General features: G+C 31.0%; 1 protein-coding gene across 2 annotated transcripts in view; it reads left to right on the top strand.

Annotated features, from left to right (window-relative positions):
• Positions 1 to 14208, top strand: part of LOC137814033 (ABC transporter A family member 1) — a 64301-nt gene extending 50093 nt beyond the window's left edge. For both annotated transcript variants that reach the window (XM_068616557.1, XM_068616558.1), the window contains exons 27-40: positions 1072 to 1199; positions 1274 to 1378; positions 5210 to 5356; positions 5625 to 5882; positions 5990 to 6125; positions 7811 to 7890; positions 7982 to 8089; positions 8827 to 8977; positions 9451 to 9587; positions 9675 to 9749; positions 9849 to 10155; positions 11012 to 11145; positions 13785 to 13843; positions 13922 to 14208. In XM_068616557.1, coding sequence (XP_068472658.1) covers positions 1072 to 1199; positions 1274 to 1378; positions 5210 to 5356; positions 5625 to 5882; positions 5990 to 6125; positions 7811 to 7890; positions 7982 to 8089; positions 8827 to 8977; positions 9451 to 9587; positions 9675 to 9749; positions 9849 to 10155; positions 11012 to 11145; positions 13785 to 13843; positions 13922 to 14003 — 1907 coding nt within the window. In that variant the 3' untranslated portion in view covers positions 14004 to 14208. The remainder of the gene's footprint in view (positions 1 to 1071; positions 1200 to 1273; positions 1379 to 5209; positions 5357 to 5624; positions 5883 to 5989; positions 6126 to 7810; positions 7891 to 7981; positions 8090 to 8826; positions 8978 to 9450; positions 9588 to 9674; positions 9750 to 9848; positions 10156 to 11011; positions 11146 to 13784; positions 13844 to 13921) is intronic.
• Positions 14209 to 16616: the final 2408 nt, after the last annotated feature.

Genomic DNA, 16616 nt, shown 5'->3' with positions numbered 1-16616 from the left:
TTGAAGTCATATTTTAACTTGTTCTTGTACATTAAAACCACTTTTCTCAAAAGTTAAGCAGTGACTTTGATCTTAAGCCTTTTATTTTCATCTTTAACAAAATATGTGGGTTTTTTTTGTATTATGTTCAACGTACATATTTGTGTTTGTGGTGGAGAATAGATCCTTGTGTGTTTTTCATGTTACTAGGCCAAGTAAAGAAAGAGAGAATTAAAAGTGGAAAACTCACATGAGACAAACTATTCCTGGTCTGGGAGATATTTAAGGGATATTAATTAGCTCTCATTTATATGATTTATCTTTTAGTTTAGTTTTTTCATCAGTGTATTAAAATATCAATTAAATTTCAGGACAATATAATAGTGCTATTGTTAGGACACAAAATCAGGACAAAACTTGGAAGGTATATTATAGGAAAAATATAAGGAATAAAGGGTAAGATAGCGGTTAGTGATTTATAAAGTAGCGGTTAGTGTTTGTAAGGTAGCGGTTAGTGCGGTAGTGGCGGTTAGTGTGGTTAGTGGTCTTTTAATAAAGACCAACCGGTTTAGTGAAGGGGGTTACCTTTTTGAATTCCGTTTGGTAGACAGGGAAAGTCCTGTGTAAAAGGAATAATCGTTTCCTTTGTGGATGTTCTGAGTGTAAAATGCAGAAGCAATAATACAGAGATTATTCAGTAGAATTTGTGTTCTTGGTTTATCTTTGGGTGTGTTTTTCTTGGTTCGTAACAGTTATTTATTTGCATATACTTCTCACAGTGGAGAGCCTTTGCATAGCATGATAGATATATTTGATTTCTCGGACAGCTTAACTTTGTTAAGTCAAATTTTTGGGATAATTAGTTATTTTAATATTAGAACCTTTCAATCCTGTCCTATTCCTAAACTTTCAATTACCAAAAAGAAATCATTAGAACCATCACCACCTGGGATTTTCTGAGGTGGTTGAATAGGTATGAAATATGATCCCTGATGCACCGCAATACTGCCATGCCTTAACCCCGTTGTTGGGGTTTCTATCTTACAGTATCATACCATGGATGTCAATGCTAATTCTTGCTACTGAATGTAGGTCTGGAACAGTTTGTCGGAGGCGTTTCTTTGTTACCAACAATCCTCATGCTATTGGAATATGGACTTGCAATTGCATCATCAACCTATTGCCTTACATTTTTCTTTTTTGACCACACCATGGCTCAGGTATGCGGAGACTTGTTTTCTCCTTTGTTAATTATATTTGTTATAAAATGCTAAGAGATTCACTTGTTTTACAGAACGTGGTTCTGCTGATCCACTTTTTCACCGGATTGATACTAATGGTTATCTCATTCATTATGGGACTCATGACATCAACAATGAGTACCAATTCTTTTCTTAAGGTATCCCCTTTAATTTTCTTCAAGTGTTCCAGCCTTACTTATTTGGTTTTACTGGGTAATTCTTTTTTCTGAAGCACCAAAAAACAGGAGAAAATATTTTTGGTGGACTAATTTTCAGTAAAAGAAAGGCCAACACAATATTTTAAGCCTTTGAGCTCCCAATTTTGTTTTTTCTGCTTACTACTGTCACTACTTTCTGCTTTACCGTTTAGGGTTTCCATGATAAGTGGATACTAAAAATAGACTGGTTTCTTTCTATCACATGTCATGAATAGATCTGCATATTTTAGGTTATTTAGTGAGTGGTCACCGTCATGGGTTGTCATTATTATCTTATATATACATTTGTATAATATTTAAGAAGAGTTTAGGTATATGAGAAAAAAGTTTTGATTCAATTAATCCAATTGTAAACCAGTACAAGAGGGTATATATAAAGCTCTACTACCTTTGAATAATGATTACAATTTCCCTTTAGTGTCCTACAATATCTTAGATTTAATAATTACAAAGATTGATAATGTCTCCTAAAAAACTCAACACTCCCCATCCAGCTTGATGGATATCTATTATTCCCATGTAATTGTGTAATGTGTACACATGTGACTACTCTTATATATGCTAAGGAACAAAATCAATCACTAATAATAAGAAATATTTATCTAGATATTTCCCTATTTGATGTGATCAAATCATATCATATCTTTAACACTACCCCTCATTTTATAACTTGTGTCAAGTTTGTTACAAGACTCTTATGTATGCTAAGGAACGAATTCAATCACTAATAATAAGACTCCTTGAGAAACTTGGTGACCATGTCAACTAGTTGGTTGCTAGAGATGACAAAGCATTACAAATTATTAAAGTAAAAGAAAGAGTAGGGTAAATCCCTTGTGTATATTGAACACATAGGGTTATGTTTATATAGGAAAAGAAACATATGGGCTAAGCCCATTACATAAATATGAAATATCTAACAATATCTATAATATCTCATAATATCTAATAATATCTAATTATATATAATAATATCTAACACTCCCCCTCAAGCTGGTGCATATAGATCATATATACCAAACTTGTTACAAATGTAATCAATCCTAGGCCCTCGTAAGGGTTTAGTAAAAATATCTGCTAATTGATTATTTGAATTAACAAACTCAATCTTGATATCTCTTGATATAATCTTTTCTCAAAAGAAATGACAATCAATCTCAATATGTTTGGTCCTTTCATGAAAGACTGGATTTGAGGTAATTTGATGAGCATCCTGATTATCACATATAAGTGTCATTTGAGTGACTTCACCAAATTGCAATTCTTTAAGTAACTGTTTAAGCCAAATAAGCTCACAAGTAGCTGATGCCATAGCTCTATATTCTGCTTCTGCACTAGATCTTGCTACAACACTTTGTTTCTTGCTCTTCCAAGAGATCAAGTTATCACCAATGGAGACACAATATCCAGAAGTTGATCTTCTATCAGATGGAGATCCTGCCCAATCAGCATTTGAATAACAAACGAATTTAGTATGGTTATTATGACCATATAACAAACCTTTTCTAGGAGAGCGTTTAATGTACTTCAGTATACAACTGCATTCCAATGATCACATGGAGAATTAAGAAATTGACTCACCACATTGAATGCAAAGGAAATATCAGAACGAGTAACAGTGAGATAGTTCAATTTTTCAACTAATCTCCTGTACTTCTCAGGATCTGAAAGGGGCTCCCCCTGATTGGGTAGAAGCTTGACATTGGGATCCATGGGAGTATCAACAAATTTCGAATTCATCAACCCAATTTCCTCCAAAATATCCAATGCATATTTTGTTTGAGAGATAACAATACCAGTATTGGATTGTGCTACCTCAATTCCCAAGAAATATCTGAGTTTGCCAAGATCTTTAGTCTGAAACTGTTGACAAAAGTGTTTTACTTGTGCGATGCCATGGTGATCACTACCTGTAAGAACAATGTCATCAACATATACTACAAGATAGATACATCCAACACTCGAGTGACTATAAAAAAGTGAATGATCTACTTCACTGCGAGTCATTAATATCTCATAATATCTAACACAAATCAATTTGGTGAAGGTGTGTGGACATGGCATGCTAACAAACTAGCAATGGAGAAGCCTGACATGAAGATGATGCATTGAGTTACTAGTAGCACCTTGCAATGATTGGTCGTGACAAAGATTGAAGGAAGTTGTGGTTGTTGGAGAGTAGAAAGTTTTAAAAGGCATAATGGTTGTTGAAATGAAGAAGTATTCAATGGGCGTGACATTTTTTGAAGATCAAAAAATGCTTGGTGGGTGTGAATGCTTGAAAGAAAAAATGGTGCGGAAAGGGTGTAGCGATTGCCAAACACCAAAAATGCTAAAAAGGTAAGTTAGTTGTTGGAGAGCAAAAATACTTGAAAGGCATGAGAAACTGCCAGGGAGCGAAAGTTCTTAGAGGGCACAAATGGTTCGAGTATGCAACAGTTGAGAGAAAGCAATAGTACTAAGAGGGCATAACGACTACCAGAGAACAAAAGATCCTAAATGGTATTATTTATCCGAGAGAGGAAGTTTGAGTGAAATAACAAGGCACGAAGGATGGTACACTCTAGTGCCACTTGCTTGTTACTATCTTGTACACATGTGAGTACTCGTATTTATAGTGAGGAACAAAATCTATCTCTAATGATGTGAAATATTTGTTAAGATCTTGGTTATCAAAATCACTAGTCAACTCCTAAACTCCACACCCTCAAACCTAGTTAACTCACATGTAGAATTGTGTTTAGTAGGCTTGTATAAAATCGCAAGTTTAGAGGCTCTTCAGTAAGCTTGATTGGACATTAAGAAAGCCAAAATCGGCACTGGATTTGCTTGTTTCTCGGTCATGATTTATGCAAAACACACCTAGGGAAAATTCATGTTTCGTTGGTTCTGTTTTGGGTGTTGATATTGGGTTCTCCTATCGCACCAATAGATCTTGCTTGGTGTCTTCTCAGCTCCACTACACTCTATGCTATTTGTGTTTTAGATTCTTCTTCACTCTTTGCTATCTCACTACTCTATTTTCCTTTCTCTTTATAGTTTCAAATAAGCTAAAAAGTAGAGGGTAGATCATATTAGGGTTTTAGCTTTTGATTTTTTACTCCTCTCTAGCCATGTTAGACAGTTGGGCCTCCATTTAAGACCAACAATTTCTTTTTTTATGTAAAGCATAATATATCACATAATCAACTAGAATAAAAAAAACTAGAGTAATAATAAAGGATAATAATATTAGAAAAATAAAAAAAAGGATAATAGTATTAAAAAAATATAAAAATATTTAATGATATATAAAAAATATTTAAAATATGTATAATATGATATACTACTACTACTAATAATAATAATATTACACTACAAAAATATTAAAAGTTATTTATAACTTCATATAATATTATATGATTTATATGTATTTTAATACTTTTTTTAATGCAAAGTTTAAAAGGTCCCACAAGTTTACTTAAACTCGAGTTTGACAACCTTTAACATATTTCCTATTTCACGTAGTTAAATCATATCTTATTTCTTTATTTAAGGTAATCAAATCTTTAACAATCTTATAAAACCATAAAATGAGTCTTAAGAGTTTGGGTTTTGGTCTGTTTCTATCCTACAAACCTTGACTTATGAGAACACTTTGGGCCCATTAAGTCTTTGTATTCTATTTAAGAGCAATTTCTTCTCTATGAATAATATTAGAAACGGTTTTTCTGACAATTCACTTGGGCAAACAGTTAATAATAATAATATTCATTTGATGTTCTCTTCCAGAATTTTTTCAGAATATCTCCTGGATTTTGTTTTGCTGATGGTCTTGCTTCGTTAGCTCTTCTGCGGCAAGGCATGAAAGATAAAACAAGTGATGGAGTGTTTGATTGGAATGTTACTGGGGCTTCCATCTGTTATCTTGCTGTTGAGGTGCAAATATTTCAATCTAATTTTGCTGATATTGTGTTTTTTCCTTTCCAAGTTTCAACGTTTAAAACTGAAAACTATTAGACAAATTGTTTTTGTTTACATTAGATCTTTGGGCAGATTTAAGAAACAGCATTTATTACATTGAAAATACAAAGCTGCATTAACTGCTTTGTTTCAGAATAATGTCAACAAAACCCAAGTGTAAAACACACATAAATTGGGACAAAATTATTTTGCTCTAGCTAATCCACTTTTTTCTTGATGACAGAGCTTTAGTTATTTTCTGTTGACACTTGCACTTGAAATTTTACCTTCTATCAACTTGACTTCATTCATGGTCAAGAAGTGGTGGGAAAAAATTAATATCTTCCGGCATGATAGTCCTTATTTGGAACCTCTGTTGGAACCTTCTTCCGAAACTGTTGTTATGGACTTTGATGAAGATGTAGATGTAAACACAGAAAGAAATAGAGTACTTTCAGGTTCCCTTGATAATTCCATTATCTACCTGCGCAATCTTCGTAAGGTATTTCGTAGTAATATTTACTTTACCAAATTTTTTGTAAAGAAAAATATTGTGCATTTCAATCATTGCCATCATGCTCAGTTATAGTGATATTTTCTGAATTTAAGGTATATTTTGAGGAGAAGCATCATGGAAGAAAGGTTGCAGTAGATTCTTTAACTTTCTCAGTCCAGGAAGGAGAATGTTTTGGCTTTTTAGGAACAAATGGAGCTGGAAAGACCACAACTCTTTCTATGCTATGCGGTATGTCAAATTTATGAGAATGATATTTTACTACATGTTATGTTGATAAGCCCTGTGTTTTACCTCTGAAAACCTGCATTTTACTTTAACATAAAGGAGAAAAGTTCAAATACAGGATGAGAAATATTCTAGCTAAATAATTCAAGACCAAGAAGAAAAGATTAAAAAGAAAAAGTGTAGACAAGACACATACAACATAGATGTTGATGTCTATGTAAATTTACTAGATGCTTCCCCTATAAGAGAAATAGAAATATTCCAAAGTATGTAGAAGAACTGCACATTCTTAAGAGACAACTGATGTCCAGTAGGGATTCTACTTTTTCTTTCAACCAAAAACTCTTTGAAATACATTGAGACATAGTAAAATTAACACAAAGTAACTGCTGAAAATTGTTGGGGCATGCTTGAAAGGAGAAGAACATGAAAAGGGGAAATTGAATATTATTTGATGAGTTTGTAAAACAAGCATTAATCCTCTTTTATAAGCTAGGGAAACTGAAAATATTAAGGGAAGTAGGAAATGTAGGAAAGAAGAGGTGTAGGGCAAAGCTATCAGTCTATTGTCCAGCTTCTCTTTGATGAACTATCTACCCATTTCTCTATGTTTGGTTCTAGATATGTGCAACTTCTATATTTCTCGTGTTTCAAAATCTGTGTCAGCTTTGGCTGGACCATTCCCTTCAAAATGACTAAGCTTCTTACACCTTTTGAGAGCAATATGAACCATTTGGTACGAGGAACGACAGACATTTGGTTCCACTACTTTTGTTGCACACACCAACCCTTCACTTGATGCTCTAACTCAGCCCATCTCTCTTGATCCTTTGGGTCCTGAACTCTGGGGTCACTGATCATATCTCTGGCAATAAGTCTCTTTTCACTTCCTTTTCCACTTCTGGTTTTTTACCATCTGTCACCATAGCTAATGGTTCTTGAGCCTCCTCTCAATGTATATAAATCATATGAATCAAGTTTGTTACAAATATAATCAATTCTAGTATATATAAATTTATATATATACATGCTCTATGGAATAGACACACACAAAGAGATTAGTTTTTGTTGCTTCACCATATATTTGAACAAAAACATTTATAGTTGCTAACCTTGCAAAAGCAAACAAATCGAAATTGAAAATAGAGTCACCCAAAAAGGGACAGGTGGCAAAATGAATTAAAGGGTAATGTTATTGTTCCATAATTAGGAAAATTATTCTGTAATTAAGTGCAGATTTCATTATCTATTTATTAGGACAAATTTGATATCTTTTAGTGATTTGATTTGATTTGTATAGCTTTAATTACCGATTATTTCTTTCTTTAATTAGGTCGTAAATAGTCTATAAATTCAAACTGTAATCACAATTGTAAACACATCTCAGAAGTACAATCTATCTATTTCTTTCAACTGTTATGTTGTTTGTAACTGAAAGATAATATAGTTAGAGAAAAATATATCTTTATATTCTTATTCTAATAATAAGTTCAATCTTCTATCTTAAACAAACCCAAGGTGATGACTTTTTTATGTTAGGCAAAATTTAGTAGATTTTAAACAATTATACATTAGAAAAGATTTTTTTAATTGTAATTTCTCAGTGTTGAAAAGCTGTGAACTAGGCATTTCTCTACACTTCTTTTGGGTTTATTATTACTGAAGTTCTGTTTTGCTTTTCCGATTAGGGGAAGAATCTCCTTCTGATGGGACTGCTTTTATTTTTGGCAAAGATATATGTTCCCATCCAAAGGCTGCTCGTCGATATGTATGTGATATTTTCTTCAGAAACGAACACTCACAACTTAAGATATACCTGAATCCATCTGATCCTTGTGTATCTTAATTTTTACTCTCAGATTGGATATTGCCCACAATTTGATGCTCTATTGGAATACTTAACTGTTCAAGAGCATCTTGAGCTTTATGCTAGAATAAAAGGTGTTCCAGATTTTGCAATGGAAAATGTATGTGTAAGAAATTTCTAATTATCTTTATGGTTAGGATAATTTATGAAATAATGTTCATTTGTGCATAATCATTTTATAATTCATAATTTCATGCAAACATCCTTAAAAATTTGAAAAGCCAAGAAAAGTAATTACAGTATATGAACATTGGCATTACATCTTATATATGAAAGATATAAAAGGAAATCAGAGTTTGAATTATTTTTCGCCCTTAAGTTAAATTTAAACTCTTTTGTCATACTAACCATTCAACTCTTTAATTTAAATAGTAGTTATTAAACAGTCTAAGACTTAAAAAGGAGTCATCGATGGCCAATATTGATCTATAGGGTGATAGCACCAGTGACTTCCTATTAACCATTTTCTTCAAAGCCTAGTCATTTCAGTTGGAATTTATCCTTCACATAGAACAGATTCAAACAAAATAAAATTTGCTTTAAATGGTTTTGTTTGCTTGATTCACATCAATACTTTTAAAATATTTGAATAGAACAAACTACTAAATTCAATGTTATGAACATTGTTTTATATATATATATATATATATATATATATATATATATATATATATATATATATATATATATATATATTTAAACACTCACACACATTATATAATGGAGATTACATTTTTCAGGGTTAGAGTTTGAGTAATTTGATTCCTCATTATGTTATATTATATGTGTGTGCTCATATACTATATTCTCTTTCATTACCTATGATTATTTGGACAGGTTGTTATGGAAAAGTTGGCCGAGTTTGACTTGTTGAAACATGCCAATAAACCATCATTTTCACTTAGTGGTGGGAATAAAAGAAAACTGTCTGTTGCAATTGCAATGATTGGTGATCCACCTATAGTCATTCTTGATGAACCATCAACAGGTACAATAACAGTTATTCTCAATAATCATATTTATTTAAACATCATGAAAATGCATTTTTACCATTTTAATTTTTAGAATTGCGCTAAAAGCTATCTTGGTCCTTGATTTAGAAGCCTAAATGTTTAGTTCATGTGGTTCCTTGTGATGCTATAAAATCCCAGTTCACCAAGTGATCCAGAATTGAATATTTGTTGCCTTCAATTCTTTTATTAAAATTTTGTTTTAAAATGGTTTCTGCATTTTTATTTGTTAATTGTGTTTTTATTTTGAAGTGAAGGGGCTAGTTCTCCATTCATGGGTCTTAGCATAGGTCTAATGATTTTTGACACGAAGCAACTGGACCTCTCATTTCAGGAAAAAGAGTTTTTTAAGCTATATGTAGATATATAGATTAGCTATGTGAGACATATTGCTATGCTTGATGAATTGGAAAAGTAACATCCATCAGCGTTGATTTTTTTACACTTCTAGGTATGGATCCCATTGCCAAAAGGTTCATGTGGGATGTAATATCTAGGATCTCAACAAGACGAGGAAAGACTGCAGTAATTCTGACTACACACAGCATGAATGAAGCCCAAGCCTTATGTACCAGAATAGGGATAATGGTACAAACATATTTTCGTTTCTCTTGACTCTTGAAGCTCTGCCTTGCACCCACCAACATATACCTATTATTTGTTTATTTTCTTAAGGTTGGTGGACAATTACGATGCATTGGAAGTCCACAGCATCTGAAAACAAGATTTGGGAATCATCTGGAACTAGAGGTATTTATGGTTACAGTAACAAAAGGCACTTTTTTTAGCTTCATTTTTACTAGACAAAAAGCATCTTAAAATATGTGATTCTTGGTTACCCTTTTCCAGGTCAAACCTACTGAAGTGAGTTCTGTGGACTTGCAAACCCTCTGCCAAGCTATTCAAGAAAGACTTCTTGAAGTCCCGTCTCATCCTAGAAGCTTACTTAATGACCTTGAAATTTGCATTGGGGGCACTGACTCTGTCACATCAGCAGGAAATACCTCCATTGCAGAGATTAGCTTGACACGAGAAATGATAAGCTTAATTGGGCACTGGCTTGGCAATGAAGAACGAGTAAAGACATTAATCTCTTGTACGCCTGTCTGTGATGGAGCTTCTCTGGAACAATTATCAGAACAACTATTTCGAGGTGGTACGTATCGTTGGAAACTTTTTGAAGTCAACAATCTTTTTTTTTCTTTGTGGAATTCCTTTTTTCAAGAAAGAATTCGTATTGTGTTTAATGCTTTTGTAAGTATACATACATGTATTGACCAAAATCCTTATATAATTAAAATACTAAATTTTTCGGGAAAATCTTAATTTCAAATTTAAGTTATCTTATAATAACAGAAGCAGAGATGTGTGAGTTATATTTTAAGCAGCTTTTGCAAGTACAAAAACACTGTAAAAATTCCACTGTCTTATGTGTATTGAATTAAAAAAATCCGTGTCAATTGAATGATGGTTTTCAAACTTCAGTCAGCTTTTTCGACAAACTAAATATCATCTTTTATAGTTCATACTTAATTTTATGCAAATTCTTCATAATTTTCTTTCTGAGCTAATGATGAAGAAAAAGAGACACATTTAAATACCTAAATCCTGTTTGGATAAATTTTTCCACAAACATTTGTAGGAGAAGAAAATGTGAAAAAAGTTTCTTCTATAAGTTCAAATTAGTTTATGCAAAAATTAAAATCAGATTTTGGAAAAGCTAAATAAGATAGCTTTTATAAATTATCTTATGTATAAACTAGTTTTAGATTATGGGAAAAGCTTATTTTATTTTTGCTTTCTGTTTTCCACTTTGTAATACAATGACTTGTAGAGAAGTTTATCCAAACATGCTCATACAAAACCAATCATGAGCCTTCACCTAATAGTAGCTTTAAAGAGCGTTGGTTTGTGACGATAACACAAAGATCTTATTTTATTTTGAAATCTTACAAAATTCATAAGTTCTCTCCTAGCATTAATTCCCCTTTTTCTATTGTGTTGGTAATTAGGTGGCATTCCGTTGCCAGTATTTTCTGAGTGGTGGCTGTCTAAACAAAAATTCTCAGAAATTGATTCATTTATTCTCTCTTCATTTCGTGGAGCAAGATGCCAAGGGTGCAATGGTTTGAGCATCAGATATCAGGTATTTTTTAGTTACCAGCTTTGTCAATGCGAAAATTCTATTATAATTGAAAATTCCTCACATCGGATTATCTGAAGGCCTGTGTAATCTTTTAACTATCTAAACTTGAAGTAGACTAGTTTTACTTTGTAACTAATTTCATAGATATTCAGGGAAAGAAATGCCATACTAATATGAAAATCACACTTATCTTGGATTTTATCCCCATTTCTTCTCAATTGTTGCCCTCCACACCAATATTTGTTTTCTCCCTCGCTGATCTCCTTAATCCAGTGCCAATGTACTCTTGATTTCATTTCGGAGAAAATAAATTCAGTTGTCTTGTCATATGTATTGTTCAAAATTATTTAGAAAGTGGACTTTAAGCCTAACTCAACCTTATAAAACTGGTTCATAAAACGAGGTTTGCATCTACTTATATATTATGAAATGTTTTTATCTCTAGTTGATGTGGGGTCTCCAACACACACCTGTCATGCCGAAACCTGTCAACTCATGTGTGAAACTATATATTTATGGTAGTTCGATAATGGATGGCCTGATAAGTCCAATAACCTTTCGTTAGGATAGACTCTAAATGACTATGATACCATCATAGAAAGTGGACTTTAAGCCTAACTTAACCTTACAAAACCGACTCATAAGGTGAGGTTTGCACCCACTTATATATTATGACATGTCCTTATTTTTAGTTGATGTGAGATCTCCAACAAAAATTACTTTAAATCTTGAAAGGGAGTGGGAATGCATTTCAACCGTAGAAGCAATCCCGTATTTTATGTTACTTATATTTTGAGTTAAATAAATTGATTTAATTACTTTAGAAGAAGTCATGAACCAGCAAATTCCAAACACTTAGTTGTTGGGTGAAAAGAACATGAAAAGTTTAGAAGCCGTTCATGCAAAGGTCCTTTGGACATGAAGGTAATGTGCTAGCCTACCCTTCCTTGTGCTAAAATTGAACTTCTATTTAAAAGAATGGGAACAACAAGCATCCATTTCTTGATTACGTATTCTTGGAAGGTATGCCTATTTGCCCTACAACCAACCATATTTGGATCCTTCTTTTACATACCAATTTTAGGGATTCAAAGTGGCATAAATAGAAGAGAAAAATAAATCTTTACCTTTCTCCAACATGACTTCCATGTAACCTGAGAGGTGTTAAAAGCTTTTTATTAATTATGAAGTTTCCAACCTTGACTCAAACATCCATGAATGAGTAAGCAATAGATGGATTGAACTATGTGAACTTGTAACCAATTTGATTTTCTCACTTGATCCAAGAAGGGATGAATACTTGGTTTATGTGTATTAAAGGAAAAGAAAGAATAGGGTAAATCCCTTGTGTATATTGAACACATAGGGTTATGTTTATATAGGAAAAGAAACATACGGGCTAAGCCCATTACATAAATATGAAATATCTAACAATATCTATAATATCTCATAATATCAAATAATATCTAATAATATCGAATAATATCTAACAATGTGCATTCTAATTTTCGCAGATCTTACATCAACTATAAATATGATCGTATTATAGTATATAATGAGTGCAAATCTCACCTTAATAATTGGTTTTGTAAAGTTGAGTTAGACTAGAAGTCTATGTTTTAGTATGATATTTGAGCCATATTCTATTGAGGTTCATTAGACCTATGTGTAACCTACTATTGGACCATCCATAGATATCTAGTCTTACACTGAAAATGTCTAGTCTTCAATGTAAATGGGTACTAAAAAATATAACCAAAGTATAGTATATAAATAGGTGCAAACTTCACCTTACAAGCCAGTTTTGTGAAATTGGGTTAGTTATGAAGTCCACTTTCTAATTCTAACCTTTGACTTTTGTCTTCAAAAGATGAAAGATATAACTGTATGAAAATGGAGTGACAAATTTGTGGGACATCAGTGGACCATGATCATGTTGATGATAGTGTTTGACTTCTTGTATTGGCAGAATTACCTCTTGATGAATCAAATTTAGAAACTACACTTTTTTTGGCATTTTCTTGGATGGTGGTAACGGAGAAGAGAAGAATGAAATAACTAGTCTTAGACAATAATTTAGTAATGATATTTCTAAATTGTAGGCTATTATTGTCAATATTTATTTGAGTAAGACTAACATGTAGGCGTAAACTATATTTCTTTGCTATGATCACAAATGTCTTTGTAAAATCGTGATCATCATAATTATGGATTAGTGAGAATTGATCAACATCTCTTTCTTTACCAACATTATATATAAAATATTTTATAAATCTTTGTTAACGTATCCAGAATGTATTATTTACTAAATTTGTTAATTCTTAACTTGAAGAAACTGTCATATTTCTGTATCCGTATTGCATCTTACTAAGTATCCAAGCTACATAGGTCAAGATTAAAGTCTAATGCACGAAGAGGGAGAATGTTAGAGATGTAAAATCATTCATGATTCTTTACTTGATACCTTAACCTTTTAAGAGAGTTTGGTTACGGGTTTGATGTCTTGAATAATGTCAGACATCTTGTCATTGATGGTCGCCAGTTTATCTTCACTTTGTTCTGCCAAGGTGGAACATTTGTATATGCATGTGAATGAAGTGTATCCAGGTTCAAAGTAATTCATCTTTTGTTTACTGCAGTTACCATATAATGAGGATTTTTCCTTGGCAGATGTTTTTGGACTTCTTGAAAGAAATAGGTAAATGCAAGAGCCCTGTTATTTATTTTTCCTGCTCATCAAAAATCGTGACTAAATTCCACCAAAATATATTTACAGGAATACATTAGGGATTGCGGAGTACAGCATCAGCCAGTCAACTCTAGAGACAATATTTAATCATTTTGCAGCTAATCCATGAGGTGTCCCCATTTTAGAATCCCTTTCACAAATTGCTGCTTGTTGGCTATAACGTGTTAAATGTATCAAAATGATGATACTCCTTCACTTCTCCTGCTTGGATTAAACATAGAGGCCTTGGACGAGATTCTAAGGCCATGGATATTGTACAGTCAAAGATTATAGTGCCATTGAATTGTAAATATATTAATTAATCTTACTGTTTAGTTGAGGGTGATACATCTTGGGATTACCCTTAATTAATCTTGTTCCGTTCTAACCCCCAATGGTGGAAAATAGGGAGTTCGATAGAGTTGTTTGTTGTTATTTTACTCTGCACAAAATGGGTCATTCAAACAAAAGGAATAATTGAGAGTTATGAAGAGCGATCAAAGATTCAATGTTGTCATTAAGTACAAGTAAAATGGGTCGTTGGACTTTGAGAATCCAATTGATTGTATCCATGTGTGCACGCTTAACCATCCCCAGACATCAAAGTTTTGCCTCATGAACTCAAGAACGATCTCTCTCAACCAAAATTCCCATATACCTGTCCTCTGAAACCTTACAACAATTATGTTGTGATCTAACCAATTGGTATTCTAATTCTTCACCTATTTCTAAACACGTAGTGCTTTCATAGCATCGGAGGTTGGAGGATTTCGGATTTGAAGTATGTTCTAGTCTTGTTATATTTTGTATTTGAAGTAGATTTTGATTTTACAATTTAAAATGTATTTTTTAATTGTGTAAGTTGGAATACATTTATGGAGTGCAATTTGTAATATTCAAAATAAATTTATGTAGTTATAATCTAAAAATCTAAGGGTAATTTGGACTTTTTCACACTCCATATGAAGGTGCACGAAGAAATAGTTTACATATCATATTCCCATTATAATTGTCTATGTTGCTATGATAAAGGCAAATGCTTACAACACATGTAATGACAAAATTAAGCTTTTAAAATTCTTAAATTATTTAAAAAAATTACTATAAATTTTAAATATTTTTTAAATATATATTTTGTAACTAGGATTTCAAGATGTGTAATTTATAATTGATTTTTAATTCTATTGGATTGATAAATTTTTAATGTGATTATTATTATTGAATAAGTTTAGTGAACAATTTACAATCCAATTTTAAATATTCAATTCATAATGAATTTAGAAATGCAAAATGTAATACTCTTTTCACGCCAAATATTTGTTGAATTACATGTCCTATTTTTCCCATTTCAACTCTATTGTTTGCTATTAATACTAAAAAAAAATTATTAAATAAAAACTAATTTTAGAGACAAAAAATAATTAATTGTTATAATGACTAAATTAAAGACTAAAAATTATTGATTTCTAAATTAATTTTTATTGTTAAGAAATAGTTTCTAAATTGGTATTTAATTAACTATTAAAGTTTTGACTATTAATTATTTAGATTTTAAATTTGGTAGCAAAAATTTTTCTAATTAATTACATACTAATTTTAAACTATTTATTAATAATAGAAACTAATTTAAAAATTAATTACTTTTTTAATTTTTAAAATGGTTTTTAATTTAATTATTATATATATATTAATTATTTTTTGTTTTTAAATTTAATTTTTATTTGATGATTTTATTGTAGAGTAAGAAAAGTCACAAAGAAGGGAGATAGAAGTAGATAGATAGAAATACAGATGCAAACAGATCCTTAGTACTATAATACGTTGTAAATTTTAAGTTTGGTCCAACTTTGTCTTAATATGGATTAAATCAATTTTAGGTTTAGATACACTGACTTGATAAATAAGTTAATATATATATATATATATATATATATATATTAATGCAACAATTTTTAGTATTTTTTAAAATATCTATAGAATAGTTGGTGTACAGAGAGACTAAACAAGTTAAGAAAAAAGAATAATCAATTTAAGTCAATTTTTTATTTAATCCATTTTATATTATTTTTTTCAATTCGGTTCATCATATCAAGTTATCTTAACATTACTAAACATAATCACTCTCAAAAGTTAAAAGTTAATAGGAATAATAAGTGTTGAGATAGAGTGAAAAGTGTAAGAAAAGTTTATTATGATAGTTTGGGAGTGATGTAATGAATGTGATTGAAATTGTATTTTTTTTTTAATTTATAAAAATGTAGTTTACATATTTGTCTTTGTATTTAAAAATTGTAGAAAAAATAATTTAATTATTAGTTGTGAATTATAATTGTTTTGAAATAAATATTGTTTTGGTAATTGAAATTTTATTTCTGGTATTGTATTAGAGCTAACTTCAAAAAGATATAAATGATGTATATTTTTTGTATTCATAAACTTTATTTTAAAAAAAGTTGTAATTTTGATTTATTTATTTTTTAATTATTGTTGTATGAAATTAAAAAATTATTTTTGTTATTGTGTTGGAGTATATTATTTTCGATACTCTATTGATATATAATTTGATGAAGCAAAAATTATTTATGAAATAAATATTAATACAATAAATTATAATATTTTTAAAAAATCATGGATAAAGTCTTGCATAACAAATATTATAAATTGCATAGAATTTGTGTCATAATTAAGATTACATATTCGAAAATAAAATTACATATGCATAATATAAGATAACCAAATTTTT

This window comes from Phaseolus vulgaris, chromosome 1 (genome assembly GCF_000499845.2).
Source record: "Phaseolus vulgaris cultivar G19833 chromosome 1, P. vulgaris v2.0, whole genome shotgun sequence".
Taxonomy (NCBI): domain Eukaryota; kingdom Viridiplantae; phylum Streptophyta; class Magnoliopsida; order Fabales; family Fabaceae; genus Phaseolus; species Phaseolus vulgaris.
The sequence above is the reverse complement of the archived record's forward strand: the minus strand, read 5'-3'. Positions and strand labels throughout refer to the sequence as shown.